At 40.0% G+C, this 23,593-nt stretch overlaps 1 protein-coding gene across 3 annotated transcripts; it reads right to left on the bottom strand.

Annotated features, from left to right (window-relative positions):
* Positions 1–599: 599 nt before the first annotated feature.
* On the bottom strand, positions 600–19,672 carry LOC119129155 (gamma-aminobutyric acid receptor subunit alpha-2). Of its 3 annotated transcripts, none has more exons than XM_037262231.1 (10): positions 19,297–19,672; positions 18,851–18,920; positions 17,530–17,645; positions 13,463–13,530; positions 11,372–11,592; positions 10,105–10,187; positions 9,619–9,762; positions 3,815–3,967; positions 2,558–2,760; positions 600–2,410 (listed from the first exon to the last, which is right to left on the bottom strand). In XM_037262231.1, exons 2-10 carry the CDS (start codon positions 18,916–18,918, stop codon positions 2,102–2,104), a joined length of 1,365 nt encoding a protein of 454 aa, XP_037118126.1. In that variant the 5' UTR covers positions 18,919–18,920; positions 19,297–19,672; the 3' UTR covers positions 600–2,101. The 3 variants fall into 3 exon arrangements, with proteins under 3 accessions (XP_037118126.1, XP_037118128.1, XP_037118125.1); XM_037262233.1 differs by having other exon boundaries at positions 18,851–18,923; XM_037262230.1 differs by lacking the exon at positions 19,297–19,672 and having other exon boundaries at positions 18,851–19,278.
* Between the last annotated feature and the right edge of the window lie 3,921 nt (positions 19,673–23,593).

Genomic DNA, 23,593 nt, shown 5'->3' on the forward strand with positions numbered 1-23,593 from the left:
ATAATACAGCCCAACAAACTTATTTTAATTAAACCCAAAGAACATGTTGAACATTATTTTTTAATAAGCACGTTCTTGTCGAACATCCGGAAATCCCGCCCACAGCCTGATGATGAACAAAAACCAACGCCAGTTGCTATGGTAACAAGCGTTCATTTGGCATAGCTCTTTTTTTTTTAACTTATACTTTGAGACATTTCAATGTTCATTTGTCATAGCTTTTTTTTTAACGTATATTTTGAGACATTTCAATGTGTGTAATGTGTTTTGACTAAGATTTATTGTTGCATTTTGATGTAATGACTAATCAATGGCCACTTATTTATCTACACAATAGAATCCTTGTTCATCTATATTTGCCTCTCAATAATTTTTATTTGTAGATGCAATGAACCTGTGTAACTACTTTCAGTCATATTATTGTTTCCTAGTGTCATATTTTGTTTCCTGGAGTTTTTTCCACCCCCAAATGTGAAATATGTGCCTTTGCTCAGTAAATGTTGTGCAGGACATTTTTTTTCAACATCAAAACAGCAACCAACATTGGTATTGCCTCCAAAGTCTCTTGCTAAAAATCCCCAAAATAACAAGTAAATATATCATTTTAAGGTGATATGTTTTATTAAAAACTGGGCGCAACGACCTTGTAAACAATCATTCTTATCTAAAATGTATAAGAATTTCAATAGGACGGCAAACAATAAGTCTGAAACGAAGGAATGTTGAGAGGGATAAGAAAGCAAGCCAGAGTGTTATGCCATGCAACATTTGATCCAAAAATCCAATAAAAAATAGACTGTTGTTGAGTGGGTAAAAAAAGGGAAAGCACAATATCTGGCTACTGATGAGGGGCGGAAGGTATTTCTCTTCACAAAACATTCTATCCTCTCTGAGTGTCGGAAAAAAATGTAACACAAACCACAATAGCACTGCCATATCCTCTCACATTACAACACTAGAAAAAGACTGTCACTTTTTTTTTTAAATTCATCAGAATTTTTTTTTTTACTTTCAAACTAATGCAGGAATTAAAATATAAATAAAACCCAACGTAAGTAAACGCATAATAAATGTTTTATACTATATATGACAACAACAATATTACAAATGAACTGTTTTGGTTTTGTTTCTCACCTCGCTACACAACCATTGTGAAATTGTATTTCAAAAAAAAAAAAAATCAAACGCTTGATTGAAAAATACTGTCTAAAAAATAAAAGTTAACTGTTGATAGTCTGTTTAAGGTAACCTTGTTGACTTTCTATCAAAAAATGTCCACCCCACACCCTTTTATTTCTTATAGGCTACATGTGACAGCAGTAAATTCTGTTCTGTCTGATTTCCTTGCACCATTACTTCTCTTAGTGGTCATATATGGAAATGCATCTTAAGGCTTGTTCCGTGAACACATATCTCAGCTTTGTATAAATTGTAATTTTTAAACTTTACATTTTTGTCAGTCATTATTATAAAATGTGTAAATTTTAGCCAGGAACACAATGAATATGTTTACTTGTATGTTTTTTTTAAACATTATTATCGTTTTTAAATATTGATTAGAGCTCCATGCTGATGGTCACGGGTAATAAAACATTTATTCTGTGACAACACTAAACAACTGTGTTTTTGCATTGACTTGGACAAAACAAGTCAGGCCACTTTTGAATGACAAAACAGAAGACAGTCAAACGAAACAAAAACATAATCAGAAAATCTCTTTCACTCGGAAAAAAGAAAAAAAAAAGACATAAGAAAACATCAAGAAAATGGTGTTGATTACATCCGAATTTAGAAGTGACTTTAAACCATTATATATGTTCGTGTTCACATTGATATCGTATGTACAGTGGTCACATACTTAAACTGGAAACGGGAGATACACATTCTAATAGAATTCATCACACAATGAAAAGGGAATATAAATAGACAGACATTTACAAAAGACAAGAGTTGTCAAAAGTGCTGCAGACGGTGTAGAAAATAGGCGGAGCTAGAGGATCACACTGCAATCCAGGACATCACTCTGCAAAAGTACGTACACACAGTTGCTGGAGGTATTTGGTTCTGAGGCCTCCTGACCAAAACTTATTGAAGCTGGCGTCTAAGTGGAGGGCACCATGTCCTTGATGACGGGTTCTCGGTTTAAGTAGGTGGCCCAGTAAACCAGGTTGAAGGAACCAAAGAGAACGGGAAACAAAACCCTTGACATCCTGTCAATTTTGCTAACGCTATTGAAAGTCTTCTTGCTGTCGGGGATCTTGCCATCTCCTTTGACCTTGTGGGATTCTGAAGCACCTCCTTTAGCAATGGTTGGAAGCGTGCTTGAATTCTTGGTAATGTTAGGTGCATAATTGGCCACTGCTACAGCATAGGCGTTGTTCTTCTTGATCACAGATGTCCTCTCTTTTTTCTGTTGAGAGAAAAAAGAACCAATTGAAATGTATCGGAAATAAGCGCACCAATATTTCACCTCTTGAACGGTGAATGAATTAGTGCGAGGTGTCGCGATAACATGAACATGGAGACATCATTGTCAAAACGTCTTTGGTCTCATCACCTTGTCGGTCACAACACTCTTTCCATCCCAGGCCCAGCCGCGCTTGGTGAAGTAATTGACTGTGGCAAACTCAATCAAAGCAGAGAAGACAAAAGCATAGCAAACAGCGATGAACCAGTCCATGGCGGTGGCGTATGCAACCTTGGGAAGGGAGTTGCGAGCGCTTATACTCAGCGTTGTCATCGTGAGCACCGTGGTTACCCCTGAAAACACAAAGACAAGTTAAGTTACAACCCTGACAAAACTATAGTCAGATTTGTTATTATATGGAGTGCACAGGTCTAGAGGGTCCCTCAAGGGTCAATTCTTGGACCCCTTTAGAATCTCCAAATGACAGCAGTTCAATTACCATGTTGCGTCACTAAAGCAAATTAACAAGTGGATGAAAGAAAATTTCCTTCAGCGGAACCAAGACAAACCTGAGAATTGTTTTTAGCAATACAGAAAAGAGAATTGTTGTTGTTGTTAGTACACACTTGGCGTCACTGTTTTCTAAAAAGCATCTTGGGATGCTGATCGACTTGGACCTAACTTTCAGCAGTTGCGGCAAAATAGCTAGCTGAAAAACATATTCAGACTAAAGGGTTTCATGATCCAAGCAGAAGAAAAGAAGCTCATCCATGCTTTTATCTGCAATCCACTTGATTATTACAATGAGTTCAAAGAAGCATTTGTCTATGTTTGATGAGCTCGAGAAATTGAAACGTCACTTGTATCAATTAATGCCAACATTTCTCATATTTGCATTGATCTGCCTGCTGTTATGAACTATTAAAAAACAAGTCAGCTTCTACTTTTCTTTCTGGTCAACAGACTAAGCACAAAATCCCAGATAATCATGAATAGTCACTTCTCATTGACCCGGGAGGCCAATTTGTTATCTGAAAGGAGATCCTTATTTCCCATGTGGTTTCTTCCCTGAGTCAACCAGTCTTCGGTCACTCTTATTACTTCCACTTGGATTACAAACAAGTTCAGCTATATAGAAAAAGCAGTCAAGCATTTAAAGCATGTCTCCTCTTTTCAAGTCCCCATTCTCCGTTGCTTCCAAACATTTTCATCCAGCCTTGCGCTTACAAATGGGAGTTTTCCAAAATTAAGATCATTCCAAATGCTTCCACGTGTGTTGATATTCAAAATTATGAGGAGTTTGGTATACTATAGATGTATTGTAATAACCTGCTGAAATGATGATCCGATAATGATAAAAGAATGAGCATTAGAAGAATATAGTCAAAAAGTGATGCACACACTTACCAAATACAGTTCTTGCCGGCACTGATTCTCTGTTCAGCCAAAAAGACACTTGGGAGAGGATGACGGTCATGATGCATGGGAGGTAGGTCTGGATGACAAAATAGCCAATCTTCCTCTTCAAATGGAAATGAGCGGTCATCACGGTGTATTCACCTGAGCAGAAGAGGAGGTCAGTTTAAAACATTGCAATTTGCAACTCGGATGGGAATAGGAAAAATGTCTCAATAATATGACGAAGAATAAATGGTTTGCATATATATTCTATATATGCAAAACATATCGAGAATCACTGTGCAAGTGCGCAGCGTGAGGCAGGCCTTGTGCATCGAGGCTCTATCTCAAAGCGAAGCCACGATTAGACATGAGAAGGAGATGTGTTACCCATGGCAACAGAAAAGAGAAACATAGCCCATTTATTGCCATCTGAAATGGCTGGTTACATGAGACGAGAAGATAGAGGTGGAAATGGGGAGCTGGTGTCAATTCCAGCAGTTAATTCTGAAACATTTTTATCGTTATGTCTTTTTATTATTACTACAACTAGGTGTTGAGTAGGAGGTCGGCCCCTTTTTGCCCATCTGTTTTTTTAGAGATACACAAAAAACATCTTAGGTGCCACTGTGACTCATCTGACAGAAAAAGACCACTTGTCAACAGAACAGCTTCCCTGACCTCATTCTTTACCTTGATGCCACAGATTTGCAGTGCAAGGATCCAGTCATTCCCCATGGGTTACACCAGAAAGCCAATCTTGAGAAACAAAGCGACGGAAAGAACAAGGAACCTAAACTAAAACAACCAGCGCTTTTCCCCAAAGATCCATCTTGAGCCTTACGCCATTTCCATTTGCAATGAGTGTTACCATGGCAACCGAGCCTCAGAAGGAATGCGGGTACCTTCGCATCAACGCGGTATAAACCCACATACACAATTGCTAACTCCCCCGGCAACACTTTTGGCAACAAGCTTCTCACAGCAATGACAGCCTCTGTCATCTGAGCAAATGTTTGGTGGTTGTGATATGACCACAAGTGCTAACCTGAATCTGTGCCCTCGTTCTGCCTTCCAAGGTCTAAACCACTGATTGGTTCACTTGAAATACTATAAATTTGCGTCTGTTTTGTTTGGTGGTGTGCCGTGAGATTGTTATGATAGAAAATATGCGCCTTGGCTCACTAAAGGTTGGAAAACACTGCCCTAGATCATCCACACCAACCACTCCCACCAGGAGAAACACGGTTTCCCCGTTCGTGGGGGAAGTGTTTCGCTATTGTTAGTCAAAGCGTGTCTGTGCTCTCTCCTTGCACGTAATATAACTCCATAAAAGCAATTTCATTTGGACAAGCCTTTATTATCGACAATTGCCACAACCATTAACAAAGAGAGCATGTCTTTCATCTTCACAAGCTATTTAGTCTCAGTTGTCTTGGAATTTTTCATTTATGTCTGCCAAAATGTTACTAACAGACAAGTGAAATAATCGACAGTTATTCTCACACCGAGTCTTCATGGAATCATTTAGACCAGCTCAGAATCATTAGAGGTTCTAGCAGGATTGTGATCTCTGATATTTGTGACGTCCAAAGCCAATTAACTCTTTCACTGACAGCCCAGTTGAAAATTGATCTTTGACACCTATAGCCATCATTGGCATTAAATGAATTAGTTACTGCCTTTTTGTTGTAAGTACCTGGTCACTGGTGGAGCTAGGATTTATTTTGCCTGGGGGATATCTCGGGGGTCGGGAAAACTTCTACAACCCAAACTTTATTATCTGGCACAAACAAACAGAAATATGCTCTTTTTAGAATTTATCTTCCCATTTAGTAGTACCGTATTTTCCGCACTATCAGGCGCACCGGATTATAAGGCGCACCTTCAATGAATAGCCCATTTTAAAACTTTGTCCAGATATAAGATATATACATTTGGCGCGCGGGCCGGACTTTGGACACGCCTGCTGTAGTGGCTCAATATTGGTCCATATATAAGGCGCACCTGATTATAAGGCGCACTGCCGGCTTTTGAGAAAATTTGAGGTTTTTAGGTGCGCCTTATAGTGCGGAAAATACGGTAATTCAATCTTACATGTCTGCAGTTTACGAAATTATATATTTTTTTCCCCTTAAATTGTAATATTTATATTAATTTGCTCTTCTCTTTTCAAGTGTCAGAAAATCATGAATAAACTTCAATAAGACCAAGAAATTTACACAACTCACATCCTTCTTTCTATTATTCACACCCTGAAATGCCAAGGTCCCTGTTAGCTGCACAAAACAGTGCGGATTAAATGACACAATTCCTTCCAGCTCGCTTCAGACGTGTGTTGTGTATGTAAAGCATGCAGCTGCACCCAAGTGTACAACATACAAGTGCTTTAAAGTAACAAGTAGAACATGAATGAGTTATGAAATTGTACAAATTTTGCAAGCGTGTGAGGCTGTGTTCACATGTTTGTGCAAGATGTCCATCCCAGTGACGCCCGAGAGCACATTTGCTCGTACCAAATGACCTACTTTGCAAATACGCTACATTAAGCCCTGACACACCACTAATGAATGATTCATTTAAAGTCAGCCAATCAGATAATGTGGAGCGACTAGTTCAACCAAAGAAACACTCGCAGCCGGGCATTTTCCTCCTATGAAGGCATCATACACCACTTATCATTGATAGAAGCGTTTAGTTCATGAAAGGAGAGTCGTGGAGAGCGAAATGGATGCTGGAATTCCCTTGATACTGAAAGGAAGTCACTGGGGGAATAAGAATTGAAACCGTTAAGAAAGGGAGGAGACGGACAGGATTTAATTTCAAATCGTGAAAACAACTTGGAGTCATTCCGTGACCTGTGTGGACAGTAAGTCAAAAAGACTGGACTACCAGATGGCATTTTTTTCTTCGTCACAATCAAGAACCTATTTGTAAGATTTTTTTTTCAACAATGAATGGGACTTTTATGAAAAAAAAAGAAAAGGTTTTCCATTTTCATCCCTAAATTCAAAACTACAGTAGAACATCATTCCAATTGTGAGAAAAAGCACAAATATGATTCACCAACTGGTTCAATCCATAACGTGTCAGAAAACAGGAAAAACATGTTGATTATTGTTTTCCAAATTAAATGTTGATGTTTGTAAAAGTTTATTTTAGATTCAAAACAAAAACCGTAGGTCTGCTTTTATGAGGCACTCCATTAATTGAAGAACATTTACAATTGATGGCCTGAAATTTGGAGGATTTGGACAATTTTAAACTAAACATGGTCTATAAATCACTTGATCAAAAATAGTTATGGAATTAATTTGAAAATTGATTAGTTATCAATAAATCATTGCACTTCTATAATTTAGTACAGAATAGCAATTCATTTGCAAAATGAATGCATCGACTTTTCTCAAAATGGGTACCTTGAGTGTCATGTGCCATTGCTTGAATATTTTGTGTTGTGAGCCAAAATCGTAGTGCCAACTACAGTTGAAATAAATTGAACATAAGAAGCCACTGTTGCTAATCAAATTAGTCATATTTTACAGGTACTAACTACAGAGTGTCTAGTTGTGTGTTTCATGATATATCTGCAGTTATTATCATTGCATGTGATAAACGCATTCAGCAACCCTTCCTTGAACATCAATAAAGATCATTTCCATGAATAAAAACTGAGAAGACAGTGACGCAAGACAAAGCCTATGAGGAGAAACTCCAAATAAATGAATGAGACACACAACTGCGCCTTAATTCACATTTGCAGGCTGACAACTGGTTGAAAAGATGAAAGCAGCAGTGATCTCCCAGCACTGATGACTCTCCCTTGGTGTCATGCTGTTTGCGCAAGCAAATAATACTGCTAAAATTAGATCAATGCTGTCTTGAGAGTCACACACACTTTCAGATCTCTCATCTGCTCCAGAGCCTTCCTTACGAAAACAAACAGCTGAGAATAAATTGATCACATACAGAAATGAAATTAATTTTAATCAATTGAGTTTTCTCTTCTTTTTTGTTTTCAGTAGGCAAACATTTTATCACTGTGGAGTCATTCATGTGCAATTCAGGCATCGACACATGCAGCTTGTTTGATATGTTCCATCAAATATAACAGATAGGACCACAATTGAACCACAATATTAACTTTCTGTCAATGTTGCTTGATTCAAACCTCAGTTTATGTGCACACCAAGTTGTTTTACTTCTCATTAGGAATTTTCGCTACTAGAATCGGACAATAAAATTATTGATAGGCACAGCAGCCATCATTTACGGTTCCGCGAGCATCCCTTTCTATCCCAACAGGCAAATATATTTTCTATGTTTTTGTCCAGAGCTGCAGCAATATCATTCATCTGATTTTATGGCTATAGTAGTTATTTATTTCCTCCAACACCCTTGAGCACACCAAACACGCGCAGAAAGACACAGTAAATAGTCTGCCCATTTTCATTCTCCATGGGGAGCTTTGTTAAAGTGGAAAGGCTTGTAGGAGCTGTAGCACACCTGTCATGCTGCTTTTGGGTTTCCGGTCCTCGCTAAATGCAAATTAATGCTACAGTGGTGCCTCCGGATTTGAGTTTATTTCTTTCTGTGACCATGTTTGTATAATATCTGAAATCATCTTTTCTACTGAAATGGTTGGAAATGCCATTGACCCCCCCCCCCCCCCCCCACACACACACACACGCACAAAATACTTAATAAAAACGATTAAAATGTAAAGTATTTGAGCATACCAGGAGGTGGTACTGAGCAAATGACGACACAAAATGTAGACCCAAATGAAGATTTACTTCTGCTACTACTTAAAGTTAAAGTTAAAGTCCCAATGATCGTCACACACACATCTGGGTGTGGTGAAATTTGTCCTCTGCATTTAACCCATCCCCATGTGATTTTAATCCATCCCTTGGGGGAGAGGGGAGCAGTGAGCAGCAGCGGTGCCGCGCTCGGGAATCAGTTGGTGATCTAACCCCCCAATTCCAACCCTTAATGCTGAATGCCAAGCAGGGAGGCAATGGGTCCCATTTTTATAGTCTTTGGTATGACCCGGCCGGGGTTTGAACCCACAACCTTCCAGTCTCAGGGCGGACACTCTACCACTAGGCCAGTGAGCTGAGAATATATGCCTGTTATTATTGCTATATAATTTGGGTTGTTCAACTGTCTGTGTTCAAATATGTTTTGCTTAAAGAACTACAACTACAGATAATAACTGTTAGCAAGTTGGTGGTATTTTCCATTATAGCATTAAGCTAGCAAGGGCCGTTCTTAAGACATCATCGTTTGATTGAAACGTATTTGATGGTTAGTTTGACGGTAAATTTGAATTAAGACTGGTATTAAACAGGTGGAAGCAACTATTTTTTAAGGAAATATTCATGATATGCAAAACTACTGGCTATTGTAAAGTGAGTTAAATTGGGTTTATTGACACCATACAGGTCTTGTATGACAAGTTTGCGTTCGTCGAATGAATGAATTCGAATCAATTTAATAAAAAATATCAATCTTACTTTTGTCTAAGTACAAACAGTGACGCCAAAAGACTTTGGTCACAAGCTATACCTGCCAAAGGCTCCATAGATTTCAACAAGACAAGCACAAACCCACAGCTTGTTATTCTCAATGAAACAGTTTGGAGGTGTGGTGTTTTGTTTCTGCGGCCCTTGCAGTTCAGGCGAATGAAAACCCAATAAATAAGCACCCACATTGATGTTTAACAACAGTGGTGAAAGACTTGAATGTGAAGAATAGTGTGAAATGAAGAACTCCAAACAGTAAACTGCCTCGTCTGAGTTTGAGCTTACCTGTACTTGATTTAATAGTTTCCTGGCCCGCCGTTTGTCCAAGTAAGTCATACTGATTCAGACGCGAGCTTTCTCCTTCCACTACTACGGAATCAGAGGCATTTAGAGTCCAAGCGTAAGTCACTTCCGAGATTGTGTAGGCGTCTAAAGAAAAACACAACACACACCTCTGTTTGAAAGGATGCATACAATTTGAGCGAAATAAGCAAAGCACAATAAAACCTTCAATCTTTGTCGTGCTCCTTCAATATATTCAGTATCATTTCATGGAATTGTATGTGTTATGTGTCAGGACTTTCTTTGCCATGGTTATCAGTGATGGCGACATACATTCTTTGCAATGGCAACTGAGTTCCATATAACTGTGGACAACAAAAATACCTTAAGAAGGATGGAAGACACAGCAAAAACTCAGCAACAACAACAAAATGAAAAGATTTAACTTCCTTAAATTCCAGTAAGTATCATTATATTAGCATTACTCACAGCTGCCAAATTTAAGCGGACAGGAGTGAAAGTCCATTGGGAAATCCTCCAGATGCATCGGGCACTCTGCATGCACGGTTAGCCTGCATTAGATTCACAGACAAATACACTTGAAAAATGCATTCGAAATATCACCTTTCAAACCCACTGAAGAAATCAATTTATTGAATGACAAATATTATCAGCATTATTATAGCTCACTAACACTCTGGGCCTTACGGACACAAACGAGCTAAGTATTCAAGTACCTGCTTCACAGTGGTGATCTATGACCCTGGCCAACTTTACACTATCCGCAAGTAGAGATCTGCTTGCAGTTCCTGATGAACATACTTTGCGTGCTTTGATTTTCTAAATGGACTCCAGTGAGTCTATTTCTTCTTCCGTAATGTCAAAGACTGATTTTGAAATGAGTGACCTGCTTTTATTGGCCCAAAAGTAAGTCAACTGTGTTCACTCTCACAATGGCGCAAGTGACCCTTTTGAATTGCCAGAATCGCCAGTCTACAAAATACCACAAAAAGAAATTTCCACCCATGTGCACAGTTAAACCTTGTGCTGGTCTTGCACTGGGCATGAAAATAGGGCCCTTTGTGTTGAGTGAAGTGCGTGTTTGAATATCTGCTTGTATATGTTATTTTGTTACCTTTGTTCAATAAAGTTACCCTGGACCATGAGGTAAGGAATTCCAATTTTGTACTAACTACCAATCGGCTGAATTAAATTAGCTAATAATGTCAACAACAAGCAGTTGTATAACCTAAACCGGTTGTAATTTTGCAGCATTCAAATTACACTTGAGCATCTTTTATTGGGAGTCAAATTATTCCAAACTTTGGACATTCTGCCTTTTCTCCAATAACAGTCCATGTGGAAAAATAATCACTGCAAAATCCCGCAATACAGTCTAGGGAAAGATCTGGGATGGGCATATGCAAAAAAAAAAAAAAAAAAAACTAGAATGACTGTATATCATCATTCATATGGTCTTTCTTGACATTGATAAATGGATGCCATGTGACAAAACAGTATATGCTTGAGTGAAACTGTGTCCTTTAAGATGTTTCCGCGTCCTCGTGAAAATCTGCTGAACTCAATCTGTATTCAAATACAGTCTACGCGTCGAAAAAAAAAAGGGCTTTTAGAATTATTGACTACAACATAAAACTCCCACCACGGCGAGAGCAAATCTTTCCTAAGATGATTAATCGCAGCATATTGATTCAAACTGTATCGCAGTCAGATGAGTTTGTTTGACGTAAATTACCTCATTGTGTACAACAACGTCCCGTCATCTTTGATCCTCAGCAATTTATTAGGCATGGTCATGTTATGAGCCACAGACTTCTTCCCATTGTGGAAGAAAGTGTCGGGGGTCCAGATTTTACTCGCCATCAGGTTGTTGAGAGGCAATATATTCATTGGTCCATGAAATTTTAATCTCTCATCCTTCCAGGCTTGCCTGAAGAAAACATCGATGGTGTATTCCTGAGGGAAGAGAAAATGTCATCAGTCCAACTGTTACTGTTTGTGTGTACAGCGAACACAACAGACTCCCGAGCTTGGTTGATAAATGTGAACTAAAACACATTGCACTCTGTTGTCGTTTCCTATCGCTCTCCACCTGACACATTAAACCTGAGAACTGAGTGACTTTTCGGATCCGACGGTATTTGAGAGGTGAAGCCTGCGCTTGTGTTCCTCACAGCTCCCATCCTGGGCGTTTTTCCCAAGATGGCTTTGAGGCAGGGAAGAACCCCTTGACCCATATAATTCTCTGTTGTCAAAAGAAACCACACATACCAGCGCAGAAAGCCCTGCACGATGAATTGTGTGTTAAAGTGTGCGTTTACCTGATTCACACATACGTAGCCAGTGGGGAAAAAAAGACAAACCCCTATTTAGTTTTTTTCTTTTTTTTTTACTGAAAGTCACACCAGATTGGTGAAATCCTCCAATGAAACATACATATGGAAATATTGAATCCCAGGATTTGAAATGATCATGAAGGTGGTCCAGACTGACAGTAATTCCCAACCAATGTTCCACAGCACATTAGAGAAAATGATCAATTTTCACTCCCAAAAATGTGCTCATCAGTCAATGCCAGTGACCTGTAGAGACAGGCAGATCTTTTTGACTAGATGGCAGAAAGTACAATTAACACGAGTATCCATCAGACTTGGCGGAAACAGGTCTGTCAAATTGAGTGAGTATAAGTCTTGTGCTGACACGCAAATCAGGCACAGATGCGCTGTCGACACAAATAGAGCCCCCCCCCCCTTCCCGTGTGATCAAGATCATCATTGTGTCACTATAAATACAAAACACAAATATTTGAGTCCTTTTTTTTTTGTTTTGTTTGAAGCATCGTGCTTCTCCTAATGTGTCTTGGCTCAGTATAGGTCAGGTAAGAGTGTAATAAAAAGTGTAATTGTTGTGAGGGGCAGCAACAGAAGAAAAATGACTCAATCATTCAGGCTGGAAACAAATCTTTCTCAAGATTAATCACCCTTTTTAAATTAAACTGTGCCTTTTGGTTTTTGAAAGCCTTGTGCATCACGTTGGCGCCAAACACTATTGTCCTTAACGTCAAACTCATTTTGAAGCTATTATCCATCCATCTATCCATTATTTGAACCGCTTTATCCTCACGAGAGTCGCGGGTGTGGAGCAGTCTGCGGGCGGTAGGCGGGGGACACCCTGAACTGGTCACCAGCCAATCGCAGGGCACAAATAGACAAAAAATCAAATTTAAAAAAAAGTTGAATGAATTAATGAGTGTCCAGACTGTTGTTGTTGTTTTTTGTAATGGAAAAACAAGTCCTAAATTCATGGACAGATTAAGCCAGTCAGATGTTGGTGGTAATCAAAATTTCATGTTTATGATTTATATCATTTCTCCTCAACATGATTGATTCCTTATGTGAGACCTGCTAGTCACGACTTTGCCTGTTTGTGTGCGCGAGAGAGTGAGTTCTCATTTCCATTTCATTCAGAGAGGAGAGAACTGAACAGACGCATTTTAGCCGTTCAATCAACGGATCAATCACTTGGAAAATGGGTCCTCAACAAAGGCAGGGGACATATACGATATGAGGTGGAGTGGGTCGCATGTCTCAGAATGATAAGCGGGGAAAGCCCCGGATAAACAAAGGACTGGGGGGAATAACAAGAGGAGTTTCAATAATTCATAAGATGATTACTGTCACATGAATAGACGTCGTGCTTAGAGAGGAACACAAGTCCCGCTTTAGTTCTGTGGCGAATGGTGTGTGCACCGCCAAAATAATGATGTATTAAAGGAAGCTTAAACAAGGAGGATTAAATATTAAAAAATATGTATATCTGCCCTCACCATGTCTGTGTCTGAAACAGGTCCAAAACTGGTGACGAAGATGTCCGTCTTCACCTCAGTGACCCTGTCTGGAAGGCACAGCATAGTTTGATGTTCAATAAAGCAGCAAAGAAGCACAATTTAAACTACACTGGGCAAGTTTTTTTTTAAACAAATGTGTTATTTTTAACCCAGAAGTTTTAAAGATACAACACAAGAGCATCCCCAAAATGTAAACATGCTTAATTCTACTCGTATGGAAATTGTAAATCAGCCAAGTTTCTTGTCCATCTCCTCTCTCTGATAAACCATTCAAAGGGAATATTACAATAATATGTTCTACATGGCCCCACTAGTCTTAATGGTAGTCTGATTAATATTGCATTTGTGGTATATGAATTACTCATCAGAATCCACTCATTTTTTTCATCTCCGGGGGCGGCCATTTTGCCACTTGCTGTCGACTGAAAATGACATCACAGTTGCTCATGGCTCAGCTAACAACCAATCGTGCGTCAGCTTGTGTACATCACATGATCAAACTCAGAGACCAGGGTAAATTGGGGGGGAAAAAAATCCCCCTGATTATTTCTTGAACATCATTTTCTTTGTCTTATGTTTTGTTGATGGAATCTGAAAGCGACATTCAGCATAACAGAAGGTGGCTATATTAACCCTGGACATCAACCTCCCAATGTTGCTCTCCTGCATCAGATCTGCAACATCAAGTCCATTTGCGACTTCCACATGCTGTCTCTTTCAATAATTACTGAAGCTGGAGCTCGCGGGCTCGCTCAATTTAAAAAGCTTTCCTTTCCCTTTTACCCAAACACTCATAATCTAAAGACATCATTAGTCCAAGCTAAAGTGCTCCGATGCATTGTAAGGCTGGCACTCATCCCCATTGCTCCATCAAGAAATATTACGGGCTGGCTTTCTCATTTAAAAAGTATGTGAATCAAAAGGAACAGCAGGCCAACAAGTGCATCGATTGTACTTTGACAAAATGCAAGTTACATTTATGTATGTAGACTCCTGTGTTATGAATCGAGTTCATATAAAGTCATATTTTGAGGACCCACCACATGGGCCATCCATTAGTGTTACTTAGGAAATATCATAGGCATCAAAAGAACGTTGTCCACTGATTTTTTTTCATTTTTTTTTATGGTCTATATTTCAGACTGAATGTGAAGTTTCCTCTATTAGTTCCCCCCCCCACACACACAACTTGCCCTCTTTAGGGTCGTGGATGACCTGAAGCTAATCCCAACTGACTTTTTATTTAGGAACCATTTTTACGTAGCTTTTTATGCAATATGTTTGATAAGCAAAGTGTAAATGTTCAAATCGTGCATAATGTCGGTGATGGGAGCACAAGGTTTGTATCGCTTGTTTCAAAATTTGTTGCAGTTCAAAGCACATTATTTTCAGCTTTGAAAAGAACCATTGGAAATTAGATCACACCAAGCCTCCAGACTCAATGAATTTGATCGTTAATGAATTTGAAACGGGTTAAAATAAAATACTGCATAATCGATCGTTCTTCATCGAGCCGTTGTTATAATTTAGGCTAGTTGAAGTGAGGTAGAGAGAAGCTGACTAGACTGAGGGGGTTGTGCAGTGGAGCTGCTATTATGCTCCCTTTGGTCCTTCTGGATGAAAAGACATCATCCTTGCGTATTTTGTTGAATTGAAGTCTACATTTCTGTGCTCAACAAACACGTAGAGAGACGACACAAAACCAACAGTGCCTCCTTGTTGCAGCAAACTTGGGACAGCACAGGCTCCCTGGAGTGAAATGTTTTACCCAGAGTGCATTTAATGCCTGAGGATGACAGTGAGGTTATTTATATGAACATGAGGACAATAACCAAAGTTCATTCCTTTGGCGAGAAAAGCCAAACACGCTTGGCGTAAAATCCTCGTCCCTTGTTACAGACTGATTTGCTGAACCGTGTTTAATTGGTCGGCTGAAACGCGCCTCAGTCCTGGCGCTTTCCAAATGTCGGAGAATCCATCTTACGCATTATTTGTATTCATCCAAATAAAATGCAGAAAGTAACACCTTTCACAATTTCCACATTACTTATTTATACAGGTCACAAGATTAAGAATAGCTGTGTGAATTCAATTGTAATTCACACCTTATGTGGGCGCACTACATAGCACCTCAGTGACAAGCATAAGTCTCATATTGATTTGGAATATTTTTTTTAAGATTTAGGATTCTCAGCACCAGAAGCGGTGGAACTAGGTGGTTACTGGGGGCATAGTCCCCCCCACACACAATTTTTGGCTTGCCTTTGATTTGCCCTTTGCTCCCTTCAAGACAGATAGACTGAATGCTGTTTTTGTTAGTTTTCCAATAACAAAGTTCTAAGACAATTCTGTTTGCTAGCCGCTTCTATGTCTGATACTGAGCAAATATCATTCAAACATTCACTCCTGTGGACACATTATATGATTATCTACTGTAGTCAGTGAGGGGGGTTTCATGAAAATGTAAAGCCCATACCCGCAGGATGGTTAAGCATGGAAGACAAGGTCAAGTCATATTAGCATTAAATTGCATGAAGTTACTTCCCATTCCTGGAAGAGACATGTAATGTGGGCGTGCAGCAAAGGCACCACTTAAAAGGCCCATTAAGGACGTCAGTACCAATGTCTTTATCATATGAACTTTTTTGGTGTAGATTTGATTTGGGCTCACAGAGAACAAAACTGTTAGCTTCAGCGTGACTATAAACCGAGTTCAGCTCACAGTCTCATCGCAAATAATGTGCAGTGTTATTTCATGCATTCTGCAGCCACAGGAACCAGATGTTACATCTCAAAGGTGTCATGCACACTTGAACCCAACAGACAAGTGGGAAATATTTTTACGATTTGCACTTTAACAACAGTTTTTGCTTTCAACCTGATGTGTTGATACTTAAGTGGCTTGGAGTGAAATGAAGAGCCCTGTGTGCATTTACACTCACACTTGACTTACGAAATAGGAACATTTTTTTTCTCTCCCTTGAAACTTCCCAGTTGCCTCAAGGGGCAAACATGAGTTGGTCTTGAAAACCTCTGCCCTAGATTTCGCTCTTCTACCTTTATGATTAAGTCCAAGTGTGGAACGGTTTGACTCATATACGTTGTATCGTGAAACGTAATTGTCAACCCACAGATGAGATATAAACATATATATGTAAATTTCGTTGTACATGTGTGACAACGACAATAAAGATCTATTCTATTCTATTCTATTCTAGAAATTCACAGATACACACGTACGGTTCTTCTGTACGTAAAATGGTGCATCAACATTTGGGGCACTACTATATATATTTTCATTTAAAAAAAAATAAACACACTTGTGACTGAGGAGCAGCAGTGCACAACACTGCCAGACCAACGAAGATCTGCTCCCCATATGGCTTCTCCGGGTTGATGGCCTCAGGAATTTGAATTTCAAATGGACCTAAATCCTGAGGGAGGTCCTCGGCTTTGGGGTGAGGGGCCAGTCGGAAATGAGATGCCGACCATACAAGGTGATGGAAGAGGCGAGGACGGTGAGGCAAGCCCGGGAAGTACCGTTTTTCCTCATTTACTTAAATTTACAGCCGTTTGCTTCCTCTGCAAAATTACATTTTAAGCCGTCACCACGGGGGAAATATTTGGTGTCATAAATGTTGCCTTTTTGAAAATATGACTAAAAGTATCACTCAATTTAAAATGCACCATTTTGCTCAAACTGCTCCTCTAAAAATACATAATTTAGTAAGATGCGTACTTGTAGATAAAAAGACTCATTATACAGTTAAAAAAAATCTCTTTTTTTCTACGTTTGATAGTCAAATGGTTCTTTTTGTCTAGGAAACAATGTGTTATATAATCTCAATGTTTTGTGTACACTGTGTGTTTAACTCACTATGGGCGGGGGTTAACGTCAAAGGTTATCTGTGCAACAAATGCTAATGTTAAACCAAGTGTGTTCAAATGAAGCCGTTCACTGGCTTTGTGAATATTTAGTAAAGGGAAATATGCAATGGAATATTGGCAAAGATAGCAAATTGAAATCAAATGTAATATTTTCTTACCTCCTAGACCAGGGCGAAGACGGTTATCATAGCCATCGAGCAGGCTGTCAAGGATGCGTGTGAATAGGGTGATGTTGGTTTTGAAGGCATCAGAAGTGGTGTCTGCCTTTACCGATCTGGTCAACAGACACATGACAACAACATGACACGCTAGAGGAGCTTTCATGAACATGATTGGTTTTGAAGAGTAGCTGCAACTCCCAATCCCCCTCCAAGAGTTGATTCATGAAACAAAATGTGCTTGTTCCATTCTCATTTCAAGGCAGAAAACATTTATTAGCCATCTCATACAAATTTCAGTCAGGCATGCAGATTCATTGTGAATGAAGTCATCAAAGGTACTTTGGTACATTATAGCTGAACGTAATCAACAACTTTGTCAGCTCAGGAAAAAGCAGCCTCGGGTCAGTAGTATTTCTATCATAAGGAAGGAAAAGAATATGGAACATTTATTTGAATATAAAAATAATTCATTTGACTATTTTTCCCTCAAATCTATTATATATTGTGAGAATACTGAATGAAAATGTCAACATATATATTTATATATAATAATGTTAAAAGATACTCAATGATGTGGAATGATATTGGTGAAAAACTTGCGCAATGTCGCTGAAAAGTGTGGAATGATATTGAAGGATATGCAATGATGTGAATGATATCAGTGATGTGGAATGATATAAAATCATATCGAATGATATTGAACGTGTCACTGGGAATGAATGGAGATATTTGGGGGTGAATGTGGAATTGTGAGGAAACTGTGAACACTTCCAGCATCCACACAATAAATGCAACATGAAAATAATGTAATACAAATAATGTAAGCTATGATGAATTGTTCATTTCCAACAAGTCAATAATCCAACCCATCTGTTTTATCAGCCCCATGCCTCCAGGTTATAGCCAGACTGAGAGCACAGAAGGCATAAACCAGTTATTATCAAATGGCGGCCCGCGGGCCGAACCCTCCGAACTGTCCAATTCACGACTGGATTCCATAATTTTGAGGCTCAAAGAGAAAATATCACGCTAAAGCAAATGAAAACAACAATTGAGACTGAGGCTAAATTTCCGACAGTTATGCGCAGAAATGAATAAAGCAATAAACATCATACAATATCCATGCTGTCCGGTGAAATTATGGCCCTCTGACAAATATAGTTGGTGACCCCTGGCGTAAATTGTCTCCTTGGTGCGCAATATGTGCGTCCAAGGATTACTGAAAGGCAGAAGGTCCCTCAGACAGCTATCATCTTCTAGGTGTCTCCCTTTCACAAAAGCTTAAAAAAATGAAGAAAAGAAAGAAAGAAAGACTCACCTGGTTATCCACAAAGCCATGAGCGGCAGGCAGGAGAGGAGCAGAGGCGCGCTCTTGCCGCTCCACATTGCTGCTTCAACACCGACACAAGCAGGACGCCCACCGCAACGACAACCAGTGAATAGAAACATAACATCACAGCATTGCATCGAGGAAATAATGAAACCCCACGAGTGGGAAAAATAAGGAGACGAATCGAGGGGGGGGGGGGTGATTGGGGGTAATTAGTATTCAGTGACACGTCCCACGCACCCACGCACTGCTATTGCCCCAAAATACGAGCGCCACGATTTTATGCCTTGCCACCAAATAGACAATGATGATCAATTTTCAAATAGAAGACGCGTGATGGAAACAGAGCAGAAAAAGAAAGCATCACCCCTTTCTCCCACGCCTTTGCCGTGACAATGGTTGTACGTGATTCTTTTGTGCCAAAGCGCGCTCACCTCAAGTGCACAAAGTACCCACGGCAGCTGCAATCGTCGACGGTGGGGGGGGAAAAAAAAAAGGAAAAAGTTCAAGTCAATTCACAGCTTTGAATGGATGGAAGCGATGGATGGATGGAAATGTGTCAGGAGAATCACATCTCAATCCCAGTCAGCTGGAATGCACCGGCTTCCATCGTGGCTTAAATGAGGCAATTAGATGATAGAAATGCGTTGGGTACAAAAAATATATATATATGGGAGCGACTAAAATAAAATAAAAATAAATCAAAGCAAGCAGTGAGAAGCTCTTGCTTTCAAAGGGTCTTGTGCATTATCATCTTGTGGTCTCGATGTGATTCGTGATTAGCAAGAAGCACATTGAGCCCCCCCACCACACGCATACACACACTCCAAAAGGCTAAGGAGGACACTTACTGGGTCCTAGAGGTAGTTCCAGCTCCAAGAGCCTTTATTGGAATGCGCGCATGTTAATTGATGTAGTTTCCGCCCCAGCAGCCTGCAGTCAATATGATAACGTATTGATTATGTAAATTTGGTCTTTTTTCTGAACTTTGCTTCTAGGAAAGCAATTTTTCCAAATGGGATTTTCTGGCTTTAGTTTGAGCGGAAATGCTGTGACGTTTGGACTGCTTACGGTTGCTGAACCAGAAAATCAACCATAGTGGGGGGGGGGGGGGGGGTGGGGGGGGGGAAACCTGGAGAGAAAACTGTTGTTATACGGTGAGTTACTGTCTTTGTCCAGCAGAGGACAGTCACTATGCGTGTGCACAGAATATAAGACAACACAACTTCTTTGGTATTTTAAGCGTATACACAAAGATCATACTATTAGGCGCACCATGAGATTCTAAATTTGCCTTTACAGAGATTTGATCAAGCTTTGTTATTGCAGTCAACAGAAAGCTGCTTATTTATTTATTTATTTATGCATTTATGCATTTGTTTATTTTTAAATTTTTATTTATTTATTTATTTATTTATTTCACCTAATGTTGGCTACTTTTGCCCCATTAGTCTTCATCCATCCATCCATCCATCCATCCATCCATCCATTTTCTGAACCGCTTAATCCCCACAGGGGTCGCGGGTGTGCTGGAGCCCATCCCAGCCGTCATCGGGCAGTAGGCGGGGGACACCCTGAACTGGTTGCTAGCCAATCGCAGGGCACACAGAGACAAACAACCACATGCACTCGCACTCACACCTAGGGACAATTTGGAGTGCTCAATCGGCCTACCAAGCATGTCCTTGGGATGTGGGAGGAAACCGGAGTGCCCGGAGAAAACCCACACGGGCCCGGGGAGAACATGCAAACTCCACACAGGGAGGGCCGGAGGTGGAATCGAACCCGCACCCTCCTAACTGTGAGGCGGACGTGCTACCCAGTGCGCCACCGAGCCGCCCATTAGTCTTCATTTAACCAAAATTGCTCACTTTTGAAATGTAGGAGCAAGCCAAGCATTATATTCAGAACTTCCCAATTTCTCAGGCGTGCCAGTGACTACACTGTGCTGTCTATATTTATTTTCATTGTTTACTATGATGGATGTAGTTTGCAACGTTGTCTGGGGGCACTGTGTTATAATGGTTTGTAATATGTTGGCCCTCTCTGCTGAAACACAATATTTTTGATTGGATCAATAGACACAGAGTAAAAACCCACAAAGCTGGTGCACATGCATCGCCCCCCTTGGTCATCTTGCTTTGTACAAACTATTGGAGAATATTGTGGGCTAATAGACCAGCTTCTGTTGCAAGCAGTTCAGGCATACTTGTAATACTCAGCATCATCATACTAATAACCGACTTGGCTTACTCTAATTAACCAATCAGAGGATGCAAAAATGATGGTGATGATGTTTGAAATCTGATTGGTTAAATAAACAGTCCCATTGCTTAAAGACTAAGTTATTGCAATCACAACTGATTTTTAAGACACTGCATAGATTAGATATGTCCTGAAAAAACAGGGCTGGACTGGCTATTTGGCATACAGGGCAGATGGCGTTTTCTGGGGCTAATACAATGCCATTAAATTATTTTCTACCATTTTACCCCAAGAGACCAAACCACAATTTAGAGGGAGCATTGAAAATATAGACAGCAAACCAAAACAATCATTGGCAGAGCTACGTGGTAGCCAGGGTTCAAGAGTCGGGCCATTCCAGCCCTCCTGGAAACAATGCAGCCTCGAGAAATGTTACGATACAAAGACAATAGACTGCATGCTAGGTGTAAAATATGACAAATTCTCAGAACAAAAGTTGGTTCAGAGCTTCTGATAGTGTTTCTACCAACAGAGAAAGCCCTAATGGCCCCAACCGAGTGCTGAAATTCCTGCACTAACTTTATCCATATTCATTGTCAGTCATTGTGCCAACTGGGACACATTCATGACATGAGTAAGAGTGATGCAATGCCTTGCAATAAATTATGTCGCTGTAATAGAATGTAACGCAATCCGTGAAGTCAAAAACATGTTTTGTGTGAAAAATATAGCATCGGTTGAAGGAATATAAAAGGCTTTTGTTTCTTCTGGCCAAGCTCCTCTTCGCCCCACCTTCACCGTTGGACTTGATAACAGTCCCAGGGGTCACGTTTATTGAGACGACCCACTCATTGATCACCTGTCAGAGGTATAGATTAGAGCACAGATCAATGGAACAAGAGTGCGCCGTCTGAAGTGAAGTGCATGGGAGGCGGCGATTGTGTTTGATAATGGTCTGACCCCCGAGGTCCATCAGTCTGTTTTGATCTGTGCGTGACTGAGTGCTTGTTGTGGGCTGCTTTGCTGCCTCTTAAGCCAGGGAATGTGCTGACGGATCATCCTCCACACATCTTGCCCTACTGCTGTTTTTACGGTCGACTTGCACAGTGGCATCGATTCTTTATAGATGTGTAATGCATGGTTTTTCTTTTCAGTTCTGTTCTTCTACAGCTTGTTGTGTATATTGTATATTGTATATGGATATATGCTGATATAAACCATATGGTTTATATCTGCATATATCCATGTAATCATCAAAAAATAATTTAAAATCGATTTGAACTTCGTAAAATATGCATCCATGTTATAAAAATTAAAAATGGATTCAGTCCAAAAAATTATTTGCTTGTTTTCAAGTTTGTAACAAAGACTAAATGCAGCTAGGGCAGCACGGTGGTGGCACATTGGTTAGCACGTCCACCTCAGAGTTCAGATCTGCCTGTGTGGTGTTTGCATGTTCTCCCCGTGCCTGCGTGGGTTTTCTCTCGGTGCTCCAGTTTCCTCCCACATTCTAAAAACATGCATGGTAGGTCGATTGAGCACTCTAAATTGTCCGTAGGTGTTATTGTGAGCGTGAATGTTTGTTTGTCTATGTGTGCCCTGCGATTGGCTAGCGACCAGTTCAGGGTGTTCCCCGCCTACCGCCCAAAGACTGCTGGGATCCCTCGTGAGGAAAAGCGGCTCATAAAATGATTGGATGAATGTACACCAAGCCTGATGCTAAACACGATATCTGCAATGTCATCTTTGATTTGACCAGGTTGCAACAAAGCACGGTGACATTTTGGGGACATGGTCGCGTGAGGCTAGTGTCTGTTGCTGTCACATGCATGTCTAGCAAAGCCGGAAATGCTGTGCAATTCTCTGACCTGTTTCCTCGGCAACAAGCGGTGAATGGAGGAAGATTGATGCTGCGTGAGGCTGGAAAAGCGAGAAGCCCAACAATGGGCCATCCTAAAGTGATGCCACCCTGAAAAGAACTGTGTCAAGTCATTACGCAGTCAGAGTTACAAGATGATTAAGAACCTGTCATCCATCGTTATTCTCAAACGGAACTATTCTGATTGTTACAAACCAAATGCATTGTTGATTTGCATGTTATATTTTTCTCCCATGGGCCATGACACAGAACAACTATACATTTAAATTTCAGCTTTACAGGTGTCATATGCAGGTGGTATGTGACATCCTTATAAATTATATTGTAACACATAGCAGATGTGATAGTAAAGGTAATTACAGCCACCTAGTGGCACAGATTATTTTGTTTTTTCATAGAGGGAAACATTTCCATAAAAGCTCAAATCTGTATGTTGTTGAGTCCAAATGATTACTTTCGAACAGGACGTCGACTACTGGGCCTTTTAATGGACTAAAGAAAACTACGTGCATCAGCTGTCATGAGCTGAGATTGTGGACTTTTTTTTCTTACAGACTGTTTTGTGTCTTATTTTCTTGTGTCCCATGTTTATGTCTTGGTTTTGTCAGCAACTCGTCTCATCAGCCATGTTCCTCATGTCAACCAAT

The sequence above is a fragment of the Syngnathus acus genome, chromosome 10 (assembly GCF_901709675.1).
Source record: "Syngnathus acus chromosome 10, fSynAcu1.2, whole genome shotgun sequence".
Taxonomy (NCBI): domain Eukaryota; kingdom Metazoa; phylum Chordata; class Actinopteri; order Syngnathiformes; family Syngnathidae; genus Syngnathus; species Syngnathus acus.

What these genes read in the sequence shown, in the direction of transcription:
- LOC119129155 (XM_037262230.1), bottom strand. Translation starts at nt 18,999, where the DNA reads ATGCAATGCTGTGATGTTATGTTTCTATTCACTGGTTGTCGTTGCGGT. An exon ending in CTGTTTCAGACACAGACATG is followed by an intron (nt 11,593 to 13,462) that starts GTGAGGGCAGAT and finishes CTCTTCCCTCAG; the next exon opens with GAATACACCATCGATGTTTT. An exon ending in TCCGCTTAAATTTGGCAGCT is followed by an intron (nt 9,763 to 10,104) that starts GTGAGTAATGCT and finishes GTTTTTCTTTAG; the next exon opens with ACGCCTACACAATCTCGGAA.